Source organism: Phyllobates terribilis, unplaced genomic scaffold, assembly GCF_046119375.1.
Source record: "Phyllobates terribilis strain yellow unplaced genomic scaffold, ASM4611937v1 Scaffold_3__8_contigs__length_932513732, whole genome shotgun sequence".
Lineage (NCBI taxonomy): Eukaryota > Metazoa > Chordata > Amphibia > Anura > Dendrobatidae > Phyllobates > Phyllobates terribilis.
In genome coordinates, this window is record NW_027362763.1 from 240,394,147 (window position 1) to 240,419,137 (window position 24,991).

At 42.9% G+C, this 24,991-nt stretch overlaps 1 protein-coding gene across 4 annotated transcripts in view; it reads right to left on the bottom strand.

The window, feature by feature from the left end:
- Positions 1–24,991, bottom strand: part of U2SURP (U2 snRNP associated SURP domain containing) — a 73,049-nt gene that overhangs the window by 28,608 nt on the left and 19,450 nt on the right. For 2 of the 4 annotated variants that reach the window (XM_073674670.1, XM_073674668.1), the window contains exons 3-11: positions 19,324–19,438; positions 18,035–18,165; positions 15,714–15,781; positions 7,888–7,982; positions 7,570–7,605; positions 6,514–6,596; positions 4,229–4,394; positions 2,406–2,617; positions 795–838 (exon numbers count right to left, since the gene is read on the bottom strand). In XM_073674670.1, the coding sequence (XP_073530771.1) occupies positions 795–838; positions 2,406–2,617; positions 4,229–4,394; positions 6,514–6,596; positions 7,570–7,605; positions 7,888–7,982; positions 15,714–15,781; positions 18,035–18,165; positions 19,324–19,438 (950 nt within the window). Of the gene's footprint in view, positions 1–794; positions 839–2,405; positions 2,618–4,228; positions 4,395–6,513; positions 6,597–7,569; positions 7,606–7,887; positions 7,983–15,713; positions 15,782–18,034; positions 18,166–19,323; positions 19,439–24,991 lie in introns of those variants that run through there. The other 2 variants (XM_073674669.1, XM_073674671.1) reach the window with 2 other exon arrangements.

Sequence of the window (24,991 nt, forward strand, 5' to 3'; positions counted from 1 at the left end):
CAGTAATCAATGCGCGAGTCCTGTTTACACGGGATGATGCACCGCCTAGAATGATGATCCTTTCACCTGATGAACGAGTGGTTTTGCTCAGTCACTGGCAGCCTGTTTACACTGAAAGATTATTGTGAAACAGACGCAGTTAAGAATGCTCACTCACGATAATATTTGAGTGTAAATGCAGCTACAGATTTCACCAGAGTGATCTTCTCATCTATTTGCATGCACATATCTATCTGGAAAAATGAATTCATAATTTACATTTTAATACATATTACTCATGTTAATACAGACAAAAAAAAGAACACAGCAGCACTCTGTAAGGGCCAAGAAATATGCAAACACTGAATACATGAATGGGCCAATTTATGCGCTAAGCGCCTTCATTTTTTGTAAGTACATTATATTTAGCAACAATGCAGTTTAGATCTCATGTATTCAGCGTTTGTATATATCTCTTGCCCTTACAGAGTGCTGCTGTTCTTTTTCTGTATGTTATGCAGTCATTGCAGCTTGCACCTGTTCACACTATATGGAGGTGCTGGTCATTTTTTTGGTTTTCATGTTAATACATTGGCTTTAATGGAGTCTTTGGGTTGCAGCATTTCTGGCAGCAGGACAGTACTAAAAGCTCGCCAGAAGATGTACAAGCCGCACTTCAGTGGAAACAAACATAATTATTAAACTTTTGCTCAGTGAAGCACCAGTCAGCCCGTCAAGACAGCCAACCAATTCTTTGAGTTCTGATGGGGATATTTTCTAAGTCATATGAGTAATAATAAAGAAAAAAAATGTACCTTTCTGTTGGGATAACCACTTTGACTATGGCTTGCGACAGAGTCTGTATATGAAGTCACATCAGATAATAAACATAGAATATGTGAGTATTGTTAACAAACAAGCAAAAAATATACATATTCATTGCAAAACACTAAATATCTAGTATAAGTTTTTGTAGGCACTTTGTGAAAGTCACACTAAACACCTAACAAGGTAAGTGCCTATCAAATGGGTAATAGCTGGAAAGTCCTGACATCACATTCAAGCAGTAAATAGGTACTACACTGGAAATGACAAGGCAAGGTGGGCTACAAATAATGAGCATTGGCCTAGACCCTACAGGAGGCTTTTAGAATACAGCAAAGCACAGGCTTATATCTACAGAGAAGCCTCAGTGATAACACTACACACAAAATAGAGGAGAAAAGGTGACATCCAGAGCTTGGTTAAGTGCTAGCAATTTGGTTCAAAAGCAAAATAATCTCAATGGAATAGGCAGAGGAAAACCATGTGTACAGACCTCAAGGAAGCCTGGACACAAATTATAGCAGAAGGATGCTGGGCGCTAAAGGTCCAGAAAATATTCTCCATACTGATGAATTCAGATAAGAGGAGAATTCACACGCTGTAAAAACCTGAAGCAAAAACTTCTGTAACAGAAAAATCTCTTCCATTCATGTGAACAGGGTTGTGTGTTTTTTTAGCAATTAAAAGGAATCTATCATTAAGTTTTGCTACCTCATTTGAGAGCAGCATGATGCAGGGGCAGAGACCCTGATTCCAGCGATGTATCACTTACTTTACTTGTCGCTGCAGTTTTGATAAAAGCAGTATTCTCTGAATTCTGAGCTCTGTATAACCCTGCCCACGCCACTTTCTGGGGGCACTGTACATAGGCAGAAAGCTGCCACTCAGTGTTAGTGAAGAGGGCAGAGTTACACAGGGCTCAGGGATATGGAGGACTACCTGGCAGCAGGTTTACTAGTCCTCTAGTGATAAAATCACTGTTTTATCAGCAGCAGTTTATCAAAAGTACAGCAAGCAACCCAGTAAGTGACACATCACTGGAATCAGGGTCTCTGTCTCTACATTATGCTGCGATCTCAGATTAGGTGACAAAAACATGGTGACAGATTCCCTTTAAATTAATTACGCCACAATCCATTCAGACAAACGGTAACAGTAATTTCTGCAACAACTCTGCTGCATGTAAATATAACCTAAATTAAATAATTCTGAAAACCAAAAAGTATAATTATATAATATCTACTTTTTTTTTTTTTTTTTTTTAACCAAGCCCTGTATGTGTCCAAATACTAATAACATTTCCACGAACAAGCCTTTATAGCTCAGAATTCACAGCTGTTCTACAAGGGATTACACAATTTTCCCATAGGACAATGCATTATCCAGGCTACAAATCCCAAATATATGTATATGGGAGGAACTACATTTGTAAAAGCAGGGGGCCCAGCTATTATAGGAGATGTACTAACCTGTGAGAGCTACAAGGTGACACGTGTGTATATGGATGAACAGCTGAGCAGAAGGGCTATGTGATACTTTATGTGCTTAAACTAGGAACATAACACCTCTGATTGTCAGGCAAACTCTGCTAATCCAATTACCTTCTCAAAATCCTCCTTATTTTTCGGTGGTGGCAACATGGGAGCTGTAGGATTCTTCAGGCGTTCTCTAGGCTGGGCATTAAAAGGCAAACCGGATGGAGGGGGTGGAAGGGTGTGCTCCATCATAGACGGGGGAATATATATTGGGTGTGGGGGGATTGGAACTGCTTTTCCCCATCCTAGCTTCATTTCAAATGACATAACCATTTTTCCTGTAGTGAAAAAGAAAACAATTTTTGAGAAAAATGAGGATAAGATCGGAGGGGATCTTAAAGCTGATATTATAACCAATTGCCAGGACAGGTGCATATGCTCAGCTGCCAATGTTACATTCTCTCTGTCCGGGATGGCCAGAGTTAGGTGAGCGCTGCACTCTCCTATCTCCAGCAGTCCCACAGAGAATGGAAGCAGCGGAGGTCGAGCGTGCGCCCTGCAACTCCAATCAAATAGGAGACCTGTTCTGGCAATCAATTGGGGCTCAGCAGTTTGTTTCCCTCCGACACAAGTCATCAATAGTGATGAGCGAGCATGCTCGTTACTCGAGATTCCCGAGTATCTTCAGCGTGCTCGGGTGTTATGTTTGAGTCACTCCGTGAGCATGATTCGCGACTGTTTGACATCTTTAATACATGTGAGAAATGTCTGTTTGACAGCTTTAATATATGTGCGGAATGCCTAACAGACATTTCTCACATGTATTAAAGCTGTCAAAGGGTATGTGCACACGATGCAGAAATGCTCAGGATTTTTTCCTGAGCGTTTCTGCATCTCTCTGGCAGGAAAAAACGCATGCGGATTGTACATGCGGTTTCCTGCCAGGGACATGCGGAAATGAAGCGGTCTTCACTTTCATTTCCGCATGCGGGTTGACAATCGCTTCCCAAGCGATTTTAGCATCACTTGGAAAGTGCTTGTCAACTTCACACTATATAAATCCATGCAACCGGCATGGATTTATATAGTGTGTGAATGTCAAAAAATAAAAAATAAATATATACTTTACCCTCTGATGGCCCCCGGTGTCCTGCTTCATCGGTCCCGGCTGCCGGCAGTGAAGACTTTAGGACCTTCCGACGTCAGCGTCACGTGACCCGTCACATGACTCTGACGTCACCGAAGGTCCTTCTTCATTCAACCGCGAAGTGCGGGGAATCAAGCAGGAGCGCTGCGCGGGCCGTCAGAAGGTGAGAATATATATATTTTTTATTTTATTCTTTTTTTTTTTTTTAATGGTACCTGGGTCTGGATGAGAGTCCTCTCATCCACACCCGGGTACCATCCGCACATTAGACCGCATGAAAAGCGCATCAACATATACAGTGATGCGGATTCCATGCGGTCTAATGCAAGTCAATGGCGGCAAAAGAGCAGCGTTTCCGCAAAATTAATTGACATGCTGCGGATTTTTGACCGCAGCGTTTACGCTGTGGAAAAATCCGCATCATGGGCACAGCACATGCGGATTTCAATTGGGGAACATTGTTGCCCTTCTACCATGCGTTTTTCATGTGTTTCCGCGGCGTTTACGCAACTGCAAAAACGCCGCGGAAACGCATGAAAAACGCATCGTGTGAACTCAGCCAAACAGTCGCAAATCATGCGCGCAGAGTAACTCAAACATAACACCCGAACATGCTCAAGATACTCGGTGAGCACCCAAGCATGCTTGCCGAAAGGGTTAACAGAACCTACTCGCTCATCACTAGTCTTCACCTATTTTCTGAATAGCCAATAAAGGAATATTCTGGTTAACAATGTGGAAATCATTAGGAAACACAACTTTGTTTTTTAATGGCTAGTTACCAGTACACAAGGAAAGTTACCGTTCAGGTTTTTCAGCGCTCGTTCAGCATCACGTCTGTTTATGAAAGCCACAAACCCACAGTTCCTTTCTCGTGCTCTTTCCTCATCTGTTCGAGGCCACATGATTTTAACACTAGCCAAAGGTCCAAACCTCCCAAATTCCTGGCAGAGCATTTCTTCATTCATCTGTACAAGTAATTACATGTCAATCAATATTTTTGCCACATGTCAAACCCTGGCCGGTGTGTATTAACTGAACAAAATGAAAGGCTTTTCACACAGATCCACATCACACCAAAGTAAAGCAGGTTATGTATCATATAAGGCCTAGGAAATAGCTGGGAGTCTTCTGTTCAAAACCATCATCTACGTCCTAATGAGAATGGCAGCTACAAAGAACACCTGTCTCTTTCGCTCTCCTTGAGATACCCAAGACATCACGCTGAATAACAAACTCTGACTATCTAGTCTTTGGCTAACTTCACAAATAAACAACAAACTTACCAATAACTTAAAGGGATTCTCCAAAAAGGCCACAGTGACATTTCAGGCTGCAACCGGCACGCATTAGGAGTGGTCTCAGACTGAAAAAAAACACTGCTAGAGCAAGGGCTTTGTGAACAATTTTGATCGAGCATTTCTGATCCGCTCTCTCAGCCTGACAGTCTCACAAATGGACACGGAGCAGAAAGGCTGAAATGTAAGAAAATAACCCTGTCCTTGACTGATTGAGCAGATCGGGCTTTTTTTTCCTCCTGCTTCTGACCTGAGCAGAACAGGTTTATATCGGATGCATGGAGCAGGAATATAAAAAAAAAAAAAAAAAAAAGAGTCCATTCTGCACTGTCAGCTGAGAAGAGGTTTCAGCCCTGCTAGTGTCCAGTTGTAAACCAGTCAGACTGAGTGAAGATCATTTCTTGATGCTTTCCTTAGCCTGTCAGGAACTTGCTCTAACAACGCTCAGAGACATGTCTCCAGCAGTTTTCCCGCAGGCTGCAACCATCCTGATGCGCACCTAGGACAAGTTGCAGCCTGAAATATGTGATGACGGCCATTCTCCAATAACTACTCAAAGAACTCCTTTAAAGGCTTTGTCCGGTCTTAATTGATAAGTCTGCAGTCACTCTGTGTGACTGTAGACTTATGAATCCTCCATTGCACACACTGTGCGCTGTAGGTATTCGCCTGTTTGTGAGCTGGGACTAGCGGGCATGTATGCATCCGTATGCCCCTGCCCACACCCTGAAATGAAGCATCATCAGTGACGTCCGTTTCAGGGGCTGGGCTAGTACCTGTTCTACTGAATATGCATCTGTTCTGTTGTCAATTCCGATTCATCCTCAGTAGGATCTTGTCACTATGCACTATAATTTTCAGTGCCCAGTTGCAATGCACTCTCTCGCCGGCTCTGATGAGAAGTGAAGTTCCAGCAAGAGAGCGGACAATGACATTATTTGCGGGGGTGGCGCTGGTCTTTGCTCACTTGCTCTCTCTTTACAATACACACTGTCTGTAAGTTGTCTTGCCAACTCGTCACTTCTCATCACAGCTGGCGAGAGAGCAGGGACTAGCACAGCTCTTGAAACGAACGTCACTGATGACGCTTCATTTCAGGATGGGGAAAGGGGCTGCAACAGTGACAGCCGCCTCTGCCCCTGAGGATGACTCATCTCAGTACCCCAGCATGCACTGGAATTCTCAAACAAAAAGTAATAAAAGAAAGAAAAAAAAAAAAGCCGTTAGAGAAGAGGGAACAATAGGAACTTTTTAAATTAAAGTATGTTAAAAAAAAAACATTAGATTATGACATTAAATAGATAGAGATTTAGGATTAAAATAATTTTTTGTTTTGGAGCACCCCTTTAAGAGATAACTTAAAGGGCTTGTCTGGGACTTAACAAGTACAAACTAGATAGCCTGAGGGCATGCACTAGGCCAAGGACTGTGCACATGAAACTGATGGTGGTCACAATTCCAATCCGACACTGAAAGTTCTCTTTTTCAGCCCCATGATCAGGAATGAATGTGGTGATTACAGGGATAAAATGGCAGAAATGGAGGACTGTAACGGACCTTCAACCACCCTCCTGCTATGACGTCTACATTACTGAAAAGGGTCAAACCAGTTTTCACATCACAAATACATAGATTACAAACCTTTCCCATAATCAGAGTTATGCATTTAATGGACATATGTGGAAGGGGAAGAGTTTGAGAAGTGCAATCTCCAAACTAGCAATGGGTTGCTGGAGGCAAAAGAAAAGCAAAGTCAGACACACAAAGCTCTTTTGGATCTCAATGTTACCTGAGGGTTGATATTTCCTAGATATAAATTAGTTGTGCTTGGATCGCCAACATCATGTGATCCGGGGGCATAGTCATCAAGAGCTGAACAATGGAAAGAAGAAGTTACTATGGACAAATCTATAGCAATTAGGAAAGATTTAAAGAAGGGTGGCAAATATATAAAGAAGCACTCCAGCATTTTGTGAACATATACTAACTCTGCAGCAATATTCTAGATCTTTCATTTGTTGCTTCCATACCCCTTTGACTATGGGCAGCTGTTCTATGTGATCCCAGTCTGATCATCAATACATAAATAGTAAAGAAGCTTGCCAACGAGCATACTGTGCTCATATAGTAGAAGAATTATCTTCGGCACAAGTAATTATCCAATAAAATTTGTTCCGGTAAGTGATGGTTTATTACAAAAGATTTGACAATGTATTCAGATACATGAAACGTTTCGCAGGTCTTCTTCAAGGTCACCTGTATGGTGAGCGTTTGTCGGTGCTACGACCTGCTATGGCGAGATCATGCCAGCACAATTTTAAAGTAGCCGACCACTCATCATACAGATAACCTTGAAGACGACCGTACAGGTCGAAACGTCGGTATCAGAGCTTACTTTCCAGTGTAAAGCAGACGTTAGTCTGTGCCGAGTTTCTTCCAGAGAATTCCAGGATGATGCCCTTGTCCTGAATGCCCGCCCTTGTGAAGTATACTGCTGCATTACCTCATTACCTCACAGGCAGCAGAGCTTCACACTGCTTAGCTGCAGTTATAAAGCGAATGACTCATGGTCTGTACTATCTGTGTGCGCTGAATGCACAATACCCAGGGACAGCAGTTGTATGTCACCCATCTATCACCATTGCCATCAGGCAGGACTCCGTCACCCGTCTCTGGCTAGCCAGGGGCATAGTGGGAAGTGTCGGCTGCATTAGAGGGGCAGGATGGCATGATGGCAGACCGGCCATAAATAGCTTATCAACTAAAACATGAATATACAAGAGCCTCTACGTGACTTTTATAAAGTATTGGCTGGAGTGCTTCCCGAATATACTAAATAGGTTACCACCAGAGGTCCTGTTTCTTCTTGACTGAGGATCCACTGTAAAAACATAAAAAAAAAAATAGAATTTAGACAAATCACTTGTATTGATCATGACACATACACAACGAATAATAGTCTGCTGAGAAGAGGCAAAAGTTGTTTTAAGTGTTTATGTGCAGGACCCTCTCTATTCAACTTGACGAAGAAGCAGAGGTTCCCAAAGGATAGAAAAACTGTAAGACGTAGCTTTACCACATATCAGAAATCAGATCTATCCTAGGCATGTTTGTGGAGGATAACTAGATTCAATAAGAACTTGTAAGAAAAATGAAAACTTACCTGGTCGCCTCTGTCCTTCACCATCTGTCTGTGGAGGCTCAAATCTGCTGGTTCTGCCTTTTGTTTTGTGCCGTTCATCCCTCTCTTCCTGAATCCTACAATGAAAGGCAAAAATCAGGAAAGAATAAAAAAATATACATCAAGAAGTCACGATGTAGACCAGGGGTCTCAAACACGCGGCCCGCGGGCCACATGCGGCCCCTGAGGCTGCTTTATGCGGCCCGCAGGCACAGACCCCTTGACGATCCCGACCTGGTCCAGGAGGAGCCGCCGACAGCAGCGCTGAATTGCCACACAGAGACTGTTTCCCAGCACTGCATTTCCAATGCCAGCCGCTGGCCAATCAGAGGCCAGCAGCTGATATCTGCGTGTCGACGCAGCGAGTATGACGTCATTGTCATTGCCCATAAAAATCACTAAAAGAACCCATGAGTCTTCTGAGTGCCAGGTTGTTTTTCTGTATCTATACGGGCTTGTAACCCTACCTGGGCACCACCACCACTCCAGGAGTGCGGTAGTTTTTATTTTATATATCTGGTTTCTATATACCAGCACCCTGTGGTGTCATGACAACTAACACCTTCTTCTACAACGCCGAGGAAACTTCCAGGATCATCTCCAACTCCAATTTTTCTTGTGACTTCCTGAAAATACCGCCCAGGGAAGCAAGAAGCAGGGATTGGGAGAAGGAACTACGCCATTGCACCAATCTTGAATTACACTGTGCGACTCTTTCTGAATACGTTCGAGTTCAACGTATTCCAAGGGGACTTAGGGTCCCATTACGCCCTACTCTTTTTAGCAACCAAGAAGACTACTGTCTAAAGTTTGAACGTATTTTGAACAAATGCTCGTTTGATTTGATGACCCTAACAATTGAATCTTTACAGAAGGAAATAGTCATATCGAAGGAACAAATCTCTAACATTGAATCCCAACTGACGTCTACGACCTCCGCGGAAGAGTTAAGCTCCTTAAAGATCAAGGTGAACCAGAACCTTGAACAGCATCGTCGAGACACAGAAAACAGGAAAAGGCTGAAATTTATCCGTGATACGGAGGACTACCAGAAAAATCGAGTTTACAAATGGCGTGACTTTTCTACCATAAAACATGGACCGGGGTATCCTGGACGCTCCTCAACCGATCTATCCTCCTCCGGCTCGGAGACGGACAGACGAGATCAACCTTCCACCTCTACTCATCATTTTTTAGGTTACCGGAAGAAATACAACAGAAGAGGAGGAGGACGAGGAGAGGCGACACCAACAGGAGGGGACAGGAACTTCACCAGAGTCACACGTTCCCAGGTACGACCCCATTGGTTGTGAACATTTCTTCTCGATCGCTTAGTATAGCGGAACTAACGGTATTACAAAAAGGCCTGTCCTTTTGCCCATCATATAAATGTAATACATTTGGCTTAGAAATGGAGTTGCAGAGGTTCTTTAGGTCCATCAGACTGAAGGCACATTTCTCCCAGACAACTGGTACTGACACCACCATACCCACTAACAACTCCGTTAGTATCACAGCAACCAGTTTAGGCTTGAAAAACAAAAGCACATATCGACCCCCTCAACATTATCACGCAGCAGAGACCTTTATCGATTTCATTAAACAATCCTTTCTAAAACTACGGTCGGACATTGACCTGGGCCGGGTACACTACCACCAGAATCTATCTTCTTTGGATAGACAGGCACTCAAAACACTTCAATCCGACCCCTCAATTACCATAAAACCGGCAGACAAGGGGGGAGCGATAGTGGTGATGGACACATCCTTCTACCTGGGTGAGATCCAGAGACAACTGAATGACAGCTCAGTTTATCAGAAGCTCTCACATGACCCAACTTTCACGATCAGGGGGGCCATTTCCGAAACATTGAAACACCATTCCCTAAACGGGACGATAGATATCAAAACCTGTGAATTTTTAACTTACAAATTCCCAATTACTCCAGTGTTCTATATACTACCCAAAATACACAAGAACATGGAGAATCCCCCGGGACGTCCCATCGTCGCCGCCACTGATTCTATTCTTTCACCTTTGGCCATTTTTCTGGAGAAAATTCGGACCCCTCTGGTTAAACAAACTGCATCCTTTATTCTAGATACAGGAGCTTTTCTTACCATTATTAGAGAAATCAAACAGGTCCACCCAGACTCCCTACTGGTCACTTTAGATGTAAACAACTTATATACCTCGATCCCACATGAAAAGGGTATCATTTGCGTCAAAAATCTATTGGAGTTGTCCCAAACACCACCTGAAATTAGTCACCTCTGTCTAGACCTTTTACATTTGGTCCTGTCCAGAAACTTCTTCCTCTTCCAGGATACCTTCTACTTACAGAAACAGGGCACCGCCATGGGATCCAATGTAGCCCCACCGTATGCAAACTGCTTCATGTCATCGTTTGAAGAAGAGGTGGTATATACGAACCCACTCTTCCAAACCTATTCCAGGATGTGGAAACGCTATATTGACGACATTTTTTGTATCTGGGCAGGACCCATAGAAACCCTATCACTATTCTTTGAGACCCTTAACTCATCCTGGGAGGGCCTACGGTTCACCATTTCCTCTAGCAAGGAATCCACAAACTTCCTCGACACTACCATTTTAAAAGATAATCTAGGACACCTCTCATCGGACCTTTATGTTAAACCCACAGACAGAAACGGCCTCTTACATTATACCAGCCTCCACCCCAAAGCCATCTTCACCTCGGTGCCCAAGTCCCAATTCCACCGCGTTGAACGAATTGTTAGCAATCCTACCACACGGGACATTAGGATCACCGAGATGAAAGAGAAGTTCCTCAACAGAGGTTACCCACCTGATACATTATCTCGAGCCCTAGAACCCACCAACAGACCCAGTCTTTCCACCAATAACCGTATGCCGTTTGTTCATACCTACCATCCTGTAGTCTCGATAATACACAAGAAAATACGACAACATTGGAACATACTCCAAACAGCCTACCCTACAGTTCAAGAATTCAAAGTTCCATTTTTACCATGCTACAAGAGACCTACTAACATCCGTGACCGCCTCGTCCATTCCGACGTAGGCACCCCCATCACTAAACCTCGACAAAGATTTCTGTCCACACCCAAAAACGGGACATTCCCATGTCTTCAATGCTACCAATGCAACAATATCATCCGAGGCGACACTTTTTACCACCCACACTCGGGGAAACAGTACAAAATTAAGGACTACTTTACCTGCAACTCTTCCTATGTTGTTTACATCCTTAAATGTCCTTGTGGTCTCATTTATGTGGGGGAAACCACCCAGTGTGTTAAAGATAGGATCTCAAAACACAAATCGACCATAAGTTGTAAAAACCTTCTTCTACCGGTTCCATCACATTTTGCGTCAGCTGGCCATTCAGTGGCACAGCTAAAATTTCAAGTGATTGAACACGTACCCCCTCCCAGACGGGGAGGCGACCGTATCCGCCTTCTTAAATATAGAGAGGCTTTTTGGATCCACGAGGTACAATCGTTATCCCCAAGGGGCTTAAATAAGGAATACGATCTCAGCTCCTTTACCTGAACGACTATAGCCATCTCGGAATGGGTGTGTATGTGTGTATATAGATATATATAAATGTATATGTGTGTGTATGTGTGTGTGCCTCGTAATCAATTAAGTTCTTCCACTTCGACTGATTCTTACCACACAACACGGATTGCATATATACATGAATTCACTACCAAGACCACAGGTATATTATTTGTTGGAACCTCTTTTATTTGTTGCTTAGGGGGTCGTGATGATATGACTACACTTTATTGTGGTTTTTATGGTATACACCGTGTTTTCTGCCTTAATAACTTATGCTATCATTTTCTGTTTCTCCAGATCCCATCCTAATATGGCATCCCTCCTCCTGATCCCCATCCTTCCTGGACTCCCATCCTGGCTTTCCCTTGTTCTACTATGCCGTCACAAGTAATACAGCGTTCCCACCGTTCTGTGGAACGCATGGTACCTGCGTGGAACGCAACCACACATCTATTAGTGGGTCTCCTCTGCTCTACAGCGCTGTTACAAGTATTACAGCGCTCCCCTTGCTCAGTGGAACGCATATAACACTGTGTGGAACGCATACACATGTCACTTCCGGTCACGTGACCGGTTTTTCCTTACAGGACCTGAATAGCGTCATTTGACGCTACTTCCGGTTTTCAGGTCCTATCCCAGAATCTAGTAAAGCGCGTTCCCACACCACTACCACCAATGATTGGCTCCTATTACAACCTTTCACCCCTCCTACCCCCTATTTAAAGACCCCTGGTGCCTTATCCTGCCACATGCTCTTGGACAAACGGTGGATACCGCGTCCTGCGTCCTTTAAAATACAGGTACGCCTCCTACCCTGGTCCCCTTATCCTTAATACTTATTGGGGCTTCATTTAATGTGCCATTTTTTTCCCTTAGCATACAACTTCCTACCGGGCTACTGCCTCTGGTTATTTATTTTCTTCTACGGGTATGTTTTCCTTTTTTGGCTCCTACTATACTTAATGCCCCTATATCTCATAGATATTATATTAATTACTCCATTTTCTATACAGCTTACGGCACCGACCAGGCCATTACCTTTAAGTACCTACCGCAAGCAACGGGTACGCTTTTTTTCCTCTGCCCTCACACATTATGGGCTCTTCATTGTTCCTCATCCCACAGCACCTATCGGGGTATTTCTTACCTCATAGCCACCAATTACACTAAGTGTCATCACACATCTTACATTGTTCTAGACCTCTTTATTTTTAAAAAAAATTTTATGTGTTCCCCTAGTTTACAAATTTCTACAGACAGCGGCCCAAATGCATCACGCCTTTAATAAATCCGGTATGTCACTTTTTATTTTTATTTTTCCCTTTCCCTCCTAACCTAGTCCTCCTTCCCATCCCCTTTCCCCAGATCCTCTACTTTTTTTCCCGATGTTGTATTTTCTGTATGTACATTATCCATGACCAATTGAATTTTGATCTCATTCTGTCAAACCTATGTTATATGAATTGCATATTTCTATGTGGTACTCACTATTATATTTTTTTGCTTTTGTAGTACACCGATGAAGGTCTATTGTGACCGAAACGTCTGTTTATTTGTTATTTACTACATTACTCTATTAAAAATCACTAAAAGAACCCACGAGTCTTCTGAGTGCCAGGTTGTTTTTCTGCCATTATTACTATATGATGCTAATTGTAAGACAATATTACTGTATGTGGCCAATTGGGGGAAACAAAATTGTAAAAATCAAAAAAATAAAAATAAAGCATGAAAAAATATTGGGCACTAAAAATGCTGTTTTATATGTAAACTAAAGTAAACACAAAAAAGTGCACGTTTATTATCGCCACATCCATAACGACCCAAGCCATAAAAAAATAAACACGGCAAAAATGTTCAAGAGGTGTATACAAAAAAAATGGTATCACTAAAAATGTCACATTGAACAAAGAATGCGGCCCCCCAAATTCAAATTTTTTCCATTTGCGGCCCATATACCCAGCCGAGTTTGAGACCCCTGATGTAGACAGTACTGCCAATTGTTAAAAATGTTTGTGGTGCTTAAAGGGGTTGTCCAGGTTTGGAATGAAAGTCTGCAGTTGCTATATGTGACGGAAGACTTAACCCTGTGTGTGCGGACCGTGTGCTGTCTGTATTCTCCAGTGCAGACGGCGAGAGCAGAAGTTTACATGACCGCAAGTATGCAATTTGCATACTCCTGGTCACATTCTGACTAGAAGTGCAGTAAATTGAGCAAGGCACATCTAGTCTGCACATGACCACATGTATGCATGTCACATACTTGCAGTCATGTGATCACCTGGTCTCGCCACCAACACCTGAGAATGCTGACAGAGCACAGTGAAGATTCAGAAGTCTGCAGTCACAAAGAGTGATTGCAGACAAATTCCAAACCTGGACAACTTTTTTAAGGCGCACTAAAGCAAGCAGTGGGAATGACTGAGTAAAAATTCACTTGTCTATATACACTACTCACAAAAAGTTAGGAATATTTCGCTTTCGGGTGAAATTTCAGGACGATCCTAAACTGCACTCTAAACTTTTCAAGTGAACTTAATGTGACCGTCTCTAAACTTCTGATTGCACATGTCCAACTGTTCAATGTTTCAGTACTTTTTGCACAACTGGCTGTTCTCCAACAAGGAGCTTAATGGCAAAATTCACAACAGGTGTTTGATTCATGAATCGGCCAATAAATTTTGGGGTTCAATTAGAATTGGGTTTAAACAGTCGTCATCATCATGCTGTTCACATTTTGACATCATGAGACCAAGACGACACCTAACAATTGATCACCAGTCCCCCGCCATTGATAGGCTTTAAGCAGGGTGTTCTCAGACAGAAGTGACCACTGAGTGTCATCATCAGGTTGCAACAGAGATACAGAGAGACTGCAAGAGTCGCAGAAAGGCAGAGAAGTGGACATCCTTTGGCCACATCCCACACTCATGACCGCTTCATTGTGAACAATGCCCTCCGGAGGCAGATGATAGATGCCACACAACTCCAGGCACATTTAAAAGAGATGAAAGGCACCCAAGTGTCACTTCAGACCATTCAAAACTGTTTACATCAGTGTGGTGTGCGTGCTAGACGACCTGCAAGGGTACCTGACCACACCACCAGGCACAGGCGTCATCGTCTTGTATGGGCCTGGCAGCATCTACGCTGGACGAGGGACCAGAGGGCCTCAGTGTTGTTCACTGAAGAAAGTCGTTTCATGCTGAGCAGAAATGATGGCCGCCAACAATGTTAAATTAGTCAAGAAGAGCACTATGTATCAGTCACTGTTGTCACCAGACGAGTCTTTGGTGGTGATGGTGTCTACTCAATACAGAAATGCCCTACACTTTAGTGACAAGCCCCTACTACTTGAATAACATTAATCCAGTCATTGTGACTGCATGAACAACACAGGCCTAATTTCACTTTCATGGACGACAATGCTCCAGCTCATCGAGGTCACATCATTAGGGAGCAGGTGCTGGAGACTGGGGTACCTCAGATGGAGCGGCCTGCACTTTCTCCAGACCTGAATCCCATAGAAAACCTATGGGATTAGCAGAGTCGCCATGTAGAGGCTCGTAGCTCTGTACCCCAAAACCTCAATGACCTGAGAGCCACCCTTCAAGAAGACTGGAATGCCATGCCTCAGCAGACAATAACTCCACTTGTGAACAGCATGAGATGTCACTGTCAAGCTGTAATTGATGCTGAAAGCCACATGACAAGTTATTGAAACATTGCCATTTTTTTGTTGGGGTATACCCACCACTGTTTGCTATTTCAATAAATTGTGTGAGATTAGAAAATCACTATTGCATGCTTCTACTTAAATGCCCTACTTTCATGATAAAAAGTTCACGCTACAGTGATTTTAAGTTTTCCATACATATTGAATGAAAGTCAAATATCCCTAACTTTTTGTGAGAAGTGTATGTATACCATATGTGCCCATTTGTCCACATAACACATACTCTAGGTGGGTGGCCAAAAACATCACTTTACAGTTTCTTTTTATCCTTGGAAAACTGAGCCCAAAATGTTAAAATGCCTTTAGGACTGCTTGCAGCTCCCTCACCATAGCTATCTGGGGGTCACCTGCAGCATTCACAGGGGCAACCTGTCAGGTAACCAAACCAGTGTCTCCTGGGCAGCTGTGGAGACATCCCTACAGACATGTCCCTGAAGTCATCAAAAGCAGAATTAAATAAAAGTCCCCTATATAATGACAAAAGTGTACAAATGTACTCACTGCTTGAGTTCTTCTTTGAAAAGCTCCAAATTACTTTTCTTCTTTTCCTTCTCTCCTTTCTTTAAAGGCTATTAAAAAGAATAAGAGCCCAATTCATCATTTGCATTTTATGCCACTTTTCTCCTTTTTGTCTTATGCTATTCATTGAGGTTTGCTGCACCAAACTCTTCAAAATGGCACAAATGGTGCATGAATTTTGCGCAAAATCAAAAATGCCCTTTCTGAACTTTTAACATTTGTGCAAAAATTCTCTCAAGAGGCTGGAGTATAGGTGCGTAAAAACTGAGACATTTTAAAAAGTCGCAATTAAGGAATCAGCCAAAACATGTAGAAAACAAAAACCATGCCCACAGTGGAAAAGATAGAAAAAACAAAGCACGATTCAAAAAGAGAAAGATGACACAAATTGAAAACAGGGTTAAAAAAAGCAAAAACTAGAGGCAATAAACAGCACAAAGGCAATAATGATTCGGGGCTTGATTATCTATAGTGGGACCCAACCCACACAAACTATCCGCACTTAGAGATTGATCAGGCTCAAAGCTTTCTTTATATTGTGGGGGAGAGAAATCTGCATTGCTTAGCTCTGATAGCGCTGAGAAAATTTACAAATCAGACCCTCTACATTTTTAGACCCTTTTAAGACTTGCATATAACTCAAACAAAAGGTATTGTCTCTCCACAGATATTCGGAGCATTGACAGGGACAAAAAACTGAATTTGCGTAAACCTTCACTTTTATATTTATACATCTTCATTGTAGGGAATCACATTGACAGAATAGATTCTTATAAACCAACATTTACCAAAAAGGAGAAAGGCGGGTGTGCTAATTACAGCTTAAAGGCTCGCGCCCACTTTCGGTGTAATCGGATGAGTGCAATCCATTAAAGAAAATCGGATTGCACTCGGCCCGAATGTTACCCTATGGGGCAGCTCACTCCTGCAATTATTTTCTCATGCCGATAAGACATGCAAAAACAACTGCAGCATGCTGTGACTGCATCCGTGAATCGGATCGCACGCACCCATATAAGTCTATGGGTGCGTGAGAAACATCACAATGCACTCAGATATAACCTGAGTGCAGTGCGATTCCCATAGACGCCGGCAATGGAGGAGATGGAGAAATTACTTTCTCCGTCTCCTCCGCAGCTGTTCTGTGATTCTCTCATGCGAAAGGATCGGAGCACAGAGCACTGACACTCAGCTCACACTCGCAGCAGAGCAGGAGTAGAATGTCATTAGCATATAGCATCTGATATGATATGCTAGTACAGATTATCTGTATTCAGCTGGAAAACTGTTTGGCTGCATCTTTATTGTGGTTCCCCCGAGGAACAGGCCCGGTCGTCATAATAACACGTTGGTAATAAACTACAATCCATTTCTAGTCATCTGAATCCTGTGAATTCTTCACCAGCAGCGCAGCACACCCGCATATCTCCTTTTTGGTATATATCAACGTTGGATTATCCAAGCAGCGGAGCAGCAGCAGCTGGGCTATGGGTATGTAAGGCTATTCCCGTGCTGTGGTCTCACATCACAAGGCGAGCGCAAAAATCTGAAATAAAACCGCATGCTATTTGGTCAATGTGCGCTTGTCAATCCCTAGTTTATTATAAACCAACATTTGGCTTATAAGAATATATTACTTAAAGCTCAAAGGGAATCAGTCACCAGGTTTTTGTTACCCCATCTGAGAGCAGCATCTGGAGGGGCAAAGACCCTGATTCCAGCAATGTGTCAATTACTGAACTGCTTGCAGTAGTTTTGATACAATCACAGTTTTCTCTGCTGCAGACTTAGCAGTTCTCTGAATGCTGAGCTCTGTATAACTCACCCACATCACTGATTGGCAGCTGTGTACACTGTATGTACATGGACAGAAAACTGCCAATCAGTGATGGGGTTATACAGAGCTCAGGAATATGCCTGACTTCCTGGCAGCAGGCTTACTAGTCCTCTACTTATAATCTCCTCCTGAAAAAACTGATTTTATCAAAACTAAAGCAAGCAGACCAGTGAGTTACATCACTAGACTCAGGGTCTCTGTCGCTACATTATGCTGCTCTCAGATTAGGTGGCAAAAATCTGATGACAGATTCCTTTTAAAAGCACAAAGAGTACAGAGTGGGCATGGTTGCTCTTCTCGACACCATTACCAGAACATAAACTCCTCATTTTGCAGTGGAAACTGCACCCAACGTATAATTTCCATTATTGTCCTTTTGGTATTTTTCATACTAGACTAGTTTTACAACAAAGCGGCACAGTCGGTAGTGCCAATTATTATCATTTCTAGCATAATTTTCTCTTACGGGTTTCTTCGGATCCATGAGTAAAATCTGAGGGGGTGGTCGCTCAATAGGTGCTTGCTGAGGTTTAGGCTCAGAAAACCGAGAGGAAGGCTTATACAATTTGCCCCTCTTCTCATCCGTCTCATGTTCATCTGCAATTTAATGATCAGAAACACTGCTGAGAAGCAATTGATAATCAATATAGATAAGAAACAAGCGCTGGACAGTGAGAATCTACCGAATATAAATGTATTTCTAAAAGGTAGTCTAGCCATGGTCAGCCACCCCTCTCATGACAAGGAATGTTCTGGGTGTTCATGAGCTCTGCATATTATAGGGGATTTTTTCTTAGTCTATCCCATCCCTGCCCTCCAGACACTTAGGACTTTCCTATTATAGACAGGTAAAAATACCACGAGCATCATGAGAATATAGGCTACTTTTTAGTTTTAACTGGTATCTCCCTTCTGTAAAAGGGGTTGTCCACTATTGGACAATCACCTGCTTAAACAATTCAGGACCCGAATTAAAATAAAAACTGCGCATATTCACCTCTCGATGGTGACGTGACGTTGTGTTATGTTCCGGCCGCAGCCAATGAGCGGATGCTCGTCAGCTCATAATATTATACCAGGGTGGGCGTCCACTCCGATAAAATCGTAAAGGCTGCAGCGGAAGAGCAGCCGCTCACCGGCTGTGGCCGAAACGTAACAACGTCACCATCGAGAGGGGAATATACACTGTTTCTATTTTAATTCTGGGCCTGGACTGATTAAGGTGAAGTTACTCAGGAGTGGACAACCCCTTTCACTTGAGACGCTTCCTCTGCATGTGGATGATACTCATTCAGGAGCAAAAGGCAGACTGGGCTAAAATAAAAACTGGCAAAACGTGGTTTCCACTGGTAATAATTATGTGCTCGTGGTAAGGTAAATTGTGTGCCAAGTGCCCTGCCCTTGTGCCCTGCAGGAGACCTCAACTTTTGTGTAGGTTTGGAGACAAACCTCCTTTTTTCCTGTACAAGTGAACTTGTTTTTGTTTTGTTTTTTAATCCTCCCTCATTTCTATTGTTGTATTTCTCTAGTCTTTACAATTTCCTGTGAGTTTTTCTATACAGGGGCAATAGTAAGCTCACATTTTGTGGGTCCCTTGCCGTCACTATAGACAGCCACCGATTAAATGGTAGCAGCCTATTAGCTCACTTAGACTTGAATATTACATTAGTTATACCACCGGTTTCTTTAGATCCCTGTCTGAGGCTCACTGACACTAAGATACAACAAAGTGTTGGTCTCGGGACATGGACATACCTTTAGTGGGGTTGACAACGCCCCCTCTGACAAAGGTTTTTACTTTGCTGGCATCACCTCCTTCAAACGCAGCAAGGAATTCCTCATAGATCTCTGCAGCAGCTTTTTCATCCTCCTGCGTAGTAGTAAAAGACAGGTCTCAATATTATTCAAACCAAATAATCTTCTGGTAAATAAGTAGAATATATATAGTACTGTGCAAACATTTTAGGCAGGTGTGGAAAAAATGCTGTCACGTAAACTATTAAAGCTTCTATTTTTTAATTCTTACCAATTAGCAAGGTACAAAGTTAATGAACAAAAAAATCTAAGCCCAATCAATATTAGGTGTGACCGCCCTTTACCTTCAAAACAGAATCAATTCTTCTAGGCACACCTGCACAGCGTTTTAGAAGGAACTTAGCAAGGAGGATGTTCCAGACATCTTGGAGGACTAACCACAGATCTTCTGTAGATGTAGGCTTCTACAAATCATTCTGTTTCTTTATGTAATCACAGACTTCAGAATGTTGAGATCATGGGTCTTGATGGCCATATCATTTCTAGGGCTCCTTTTTATTTCCACTGAAGATAGTGGTTAATGACATTGGCTGCATGTTTGGAGTCATTGTCCTGCTGAAGAATAAGTTTGGTGCCGATCAGAAGTCTCCCTGATGACATGACATAACTGGTAAATATCTTTGTATTTCTCAGCACTGAGGATACCAAGCAATGGACACTGTTGAGGACTGAAGAAACAGTGGTCGGCCAAAGAAACATCATTCATACCTCCATTTAAAACTGGAAAATGTCCAACCATACCATCAGCTCAGAAGTGGCAGCAACCATTTGGAGCCAGTTACACTCATCTACTGGTCGGAGAAGGCCAAAAGTAGTCTTCATGGAAAAATTTCAGCCAAAAAGCTAAATCTTCAACAAACCTACACGTGTGCACTAAAACGTAGGAACTGGGGTGCACAAAAACGGCAGCAGGTTCTCTGGACTGAGTCGTCAAAATCTGAAGGTAGTTTGTTGCTGAAGGGCTGAGAGTGGTACAATAATGAGTGTCTGCAGGCAACAGACAAGCATGATGGCGGGTCCTCGCATGGTTGGGGCTGCATTTAAGCAAATGGAGTTGTGAATTTGGTCAGGATTAATGGTGTACTCAATGCTGAGAAATACAGGCAGATACTTATCCATCATGCAATACCATGAGGGAGGCGTCTGATTGGCTCAAATTGTATTCTGCAGCAGAACAATTACCCCTACTATATATCCAATGCCATTAAGAATCATATTTAGCATAAAGAACAACAAGAAGTCCTGGAAGTGATAGTATGGCCTCCACAGAGCCGTGGACTCAACATAGAGTCTGACTGGGATTTCATGAAGAGACAGAAGGATGTTCTCAAATCTACATCCTCAGAAGATCTGTGGTTAGTCCTTTAAGATATCTGGAATAACCTTCCTGCCTAATTCCTTCAAAAACTGTGTGGAAGTGTACCTAGAATTAATGCCGTTTTGAAGACAAAGGCTGGTCACACCAAATATGGATTTGATATAGAGGTCTTTTTGGTTCATTGACCTTGCATTTTGTCAACTAATAAAAATAAACTATTAACACTTATTTTTTTACATCATTTATATTACACACACACACACGTCAGATTTCTTTGGGGATTACAGTCTTAAAACATTCCCTAAATTTTAAAGAATATATATACAAAAAGGTAATGAAGGTTTGGTTATGTGGACTGTAGTCTACAAGGCTACCCAAGGGGCTGCTAAGACAATGGGCCATTTGGTGCGTTCATGCACAGTCTGGCTACACTGTGCAGCAGCCGGTTGGGGCACGAAGTCAGGTAACTTTAGTAACTACGATATGCAAAAAAAGACAAAACAATTGCTTCCCGCAGGTGACAGCACCACAGATTGCTACTGTGAGGAGTGCATGTGGATATACTGTCTATGATTCTTTTATATGTATGGTTAGGGATGGAATCACAATCTGCCTTACCTGGCCAATTTCCAAAATCAAGGGATTTTTACAAGTCACAAAATACAAAACTGTGTGAAGGAATAAACGCACTTATGATTGAGCAGCTCTGCAGTCACACTGTTATCTCATACATGGGTTTAGTGATGAACCTGCATCTTAGGGTCTGAGCTTATTGCCAATCATGTAGACTCCATGTGGGTAGTTCAAACTACTGGAACAACATGTCAATTATGAACTGTCCTCCCACGTCGCCTCCAGCTCTCTCCTTGACCGCCTCCAATCTCGATTCCGGCTGCACCATTCTACTGAAACTGCCCTGACTAAAGTCACCAACGACCTTCTGACCGCCAAATCCAAGCGACACTACTCGGTCCTCCTCTTCAAAGACCTGTCATCTGCCTTTGACACAGTGGACCGTTCCCTCTTGGCCCTATCTTGCATCTCTTCATACCTAACAGACAGGGCATTAAGTGTTTGCAACTCATACACCACCTCCTCATCTCGCCCCCTATCTGTCGGTGTCCCCCAAGGTTCAGTTCTAGGACCTCTGCTCTAATCCATCTACACCTTTGGTCTAGGACAGCTCAGAGTCTCACGGCTTTAAGTACCACCTCTATGCTGATGACACAGATTTACCTCTCTGGACACGATATCTCCTCCCTACTAACCAAAATCCCACAATTTCTGTCTGTTATTTCATCCTTCTTCTCTGCCAGATTTCTAAAACTTAACATGGATAAAACAGAATTAATCATCTTTCCATTCACCCCCCCACCCCCATCTGAACTATCTATCACCTTCAATGGTTGTCCACTCTCCCCAGTCCTACAAGCTCACTGCCTTGGGGTAACCCTGGACTTTGATCTCTCCTTCAAACCACATATGCAAGCCCTTTCCACTTCCTGCCAACTCAAAAATATCTCCCGGATCAGCACATTCCTCAACCACGAATCTGCAAAAACACTAGTGCACGCCCTCATCTTCTCCCGCCTCAACTACTGCAACCTCCTGCTCTGTGGCCTCCCTTCCAACACTCTCGCACCCCTCTAATCTATCCTAAACTCTGCTGCCCGACTAATCCACCTGTCCCTCTGCTATTCCCCAACCTCTCCCCTCTGTCAATCCTTTCACTGGCTCCCCCTTGCCCAGAGACTCCAGTTCAAAACCCTAACAATGGAATACAAAACCATCCACAACCTGTCTCCTCCATATATCTGTGACCTAGTCTTCCGGTACATACCTGCACGCAACCTCCAATCCTCACAAGATCTCCTTCTCTACTCCCCTCTTATCTCCTCCTCCCACAATCGCATACAAGATTTCTCCCGTGCTTCCCCCCTACACTGGAACTCTCTACCCCAACATATCAGACTCTCGCCTACTGTGGAAACCTTCAAAAAGGAACCTGAAGATCTACCTCTTCCGACAAGCCTACAACCTGCAGTAACCACTGCTCCACCACATTGCAGCACGACCAGCTCTACCCTCACCTACTGTATCCTCACCCATCCCTTGTAGACTGTGAGCCCTCATGGGCAAGGTCTTCTCCTCTCCTGTACCAGTTGCCGTCACGTTTTGTTAAAGATCATTGTAATTGTTTTTGTATGTATACCCCTTTTTCACATGTAAAGCACCATGGAATAAATGGCGCTATAATAAATAATAATTATAATGTTCCCTATTACAGATATCACTGGTAGATCTCTATCATTGTAAGACTGTTCTGTATTGCTAACATAATTCTAGGGAGTTATTTTTTTTATTTATTTTATAGCACCATTAATTCAGACATCAGCATCACGGTCCCCATGAGGGATCACAATCTGAATCCCCTATAGTTTTGGCATCGGGGGATCTAGGTGCCAGGGTGCCTTTTTAGAAGCACTCCGGCTCTAAGCCTACCTATATACTAATGCAGCTCACATGAATTGCTACCAAGTAATTCTACTTTTGGACAATGTCAACGAAAAATATACAACCGGAAGAATCTTCCTCTAGACAAATTGGCTTTTCTCATACAGCTTCAGAAAACCCGCTCCAATATTAGATCTTCTGTGAGGTGACAACACCTTCACTTTAAGGGGCAGCCCGAAATGCAAATTAATTTTCATCCTAAATCCTCATCTATTTAATGTCATAATCAAATCTATTTTCTAATATACTTTGATTAAAAAAATCCCTAACTACACTGTTTATTTTTTTCCCCCTGACTTCCTTTTTGATAACGCTTCATTTGAAATCATGCATGCTGGGATACTCAAATGAAAAATGAAATGTAATCAGGGGGTAGAGGCTGTGGTCACTTCACTTGCGGGGGGGGGGGGGGGGGGTGCTGGTCTCTGGAAGTTGGGTATTCTTACAACACGCACTGACAGTGCGCTCTGTTGCTAGATCATTGCTACTGATCTGAGCCAGTGAAAGAGTGCACTGTCATTGTGCACATCACACAGTGACAGAGCAGGGGATAGAACAGCCCCTGAGATGAAGGTCACCGATGATACTTCGTTTCAGGGAGGGGGCAGAAGCTGAGATTCTTAAACAATGAGTCATCAAAAAGGGAGTTTAATCCCTTAAGGACCCTGGGATTTTCCGTTTTTGTATTTTCGTTTTTTGCTTCCCCTTGTTCCCAGAGCCATAGCGTTTTTATTTTTTGGTCAATATGGCCGTGTCAGGGCTTATTTTTTTGCGGGACGAGTTGTACTTTTGAACGACATTACTGGTTTTACAATATCGTGTACGGGAAAACGGGAAAAAATGCGGTGAAATTGCAGAAAAAAGTGCAATACCACAGATGTTTTTTTTTATCACGTTCACTGAATGCTAAAACTGACCTGCCATTCTTATTCTTCAGGTCATTACGAGTTTGTAGATACCAAACATGTATAGGTTCTTTTTTATTTAAGTGGTGAAAAAAAAATCCAAAAGTTTGCTTAAAAAAAAAAAAAAAAGTGGCGCCATTTTACAAGATCTGGGGCCGGTTGAGGGCTTATTTTTTGTGCGCCGAGCTGAAGGTTTTATTGATACCATTTTGGGGTAGATCCGATGTTTTCATCGCCCGTTATTGCATTTTATTGCAATGTTGCAACGACCAAAAAAATGTAATTCTGGCGTTTAGAATTTTTTTCTCGTTACGCCGTTTACCGTTCGGATTAATTCTTCTTTTATATTGATAGATCGGGAGACTCCAAATGTGTATGTGTTTTTTTTTATTTTATTTTGAATGGGGCGAAAGGGAGATTATTTAAACTTTTTTTTTTTTTTTTTTTTTTTTTTTTTTTTTACACTTTTTGCTTGCTTCTATAGTCGAAGCAGCAACTTTCCGATCGCCTCTGCTACATAGAGGTGATGAGCAGATCACCTCTATGTAGCAGAAATGCTCCTGTGCTATGAGCACCGACCACTAGGTGGCGCTCATAGCGATCAGAACATGACAACCACTGGGGTCTGCTGCAGACCCAGGGTTGTCATGCCCACCCATCAGTGACCCGCTATCACGTGACAGGGTCACCGATGGGCAGGGTAAGTGACGCGCTTCTGGCGCGGCGCTGTTAAATGCCACTGTCAAGAGATTGACAGCGGCATTTAACTGGTTAACAGCCACGGGCGGATCGCGATTCCACCTGCGGCTGTTGCGGGCACATGTCATCTGTGTAAATCAGCTGATGTGAGCCCGGTTCAGTGGGGGCTCAA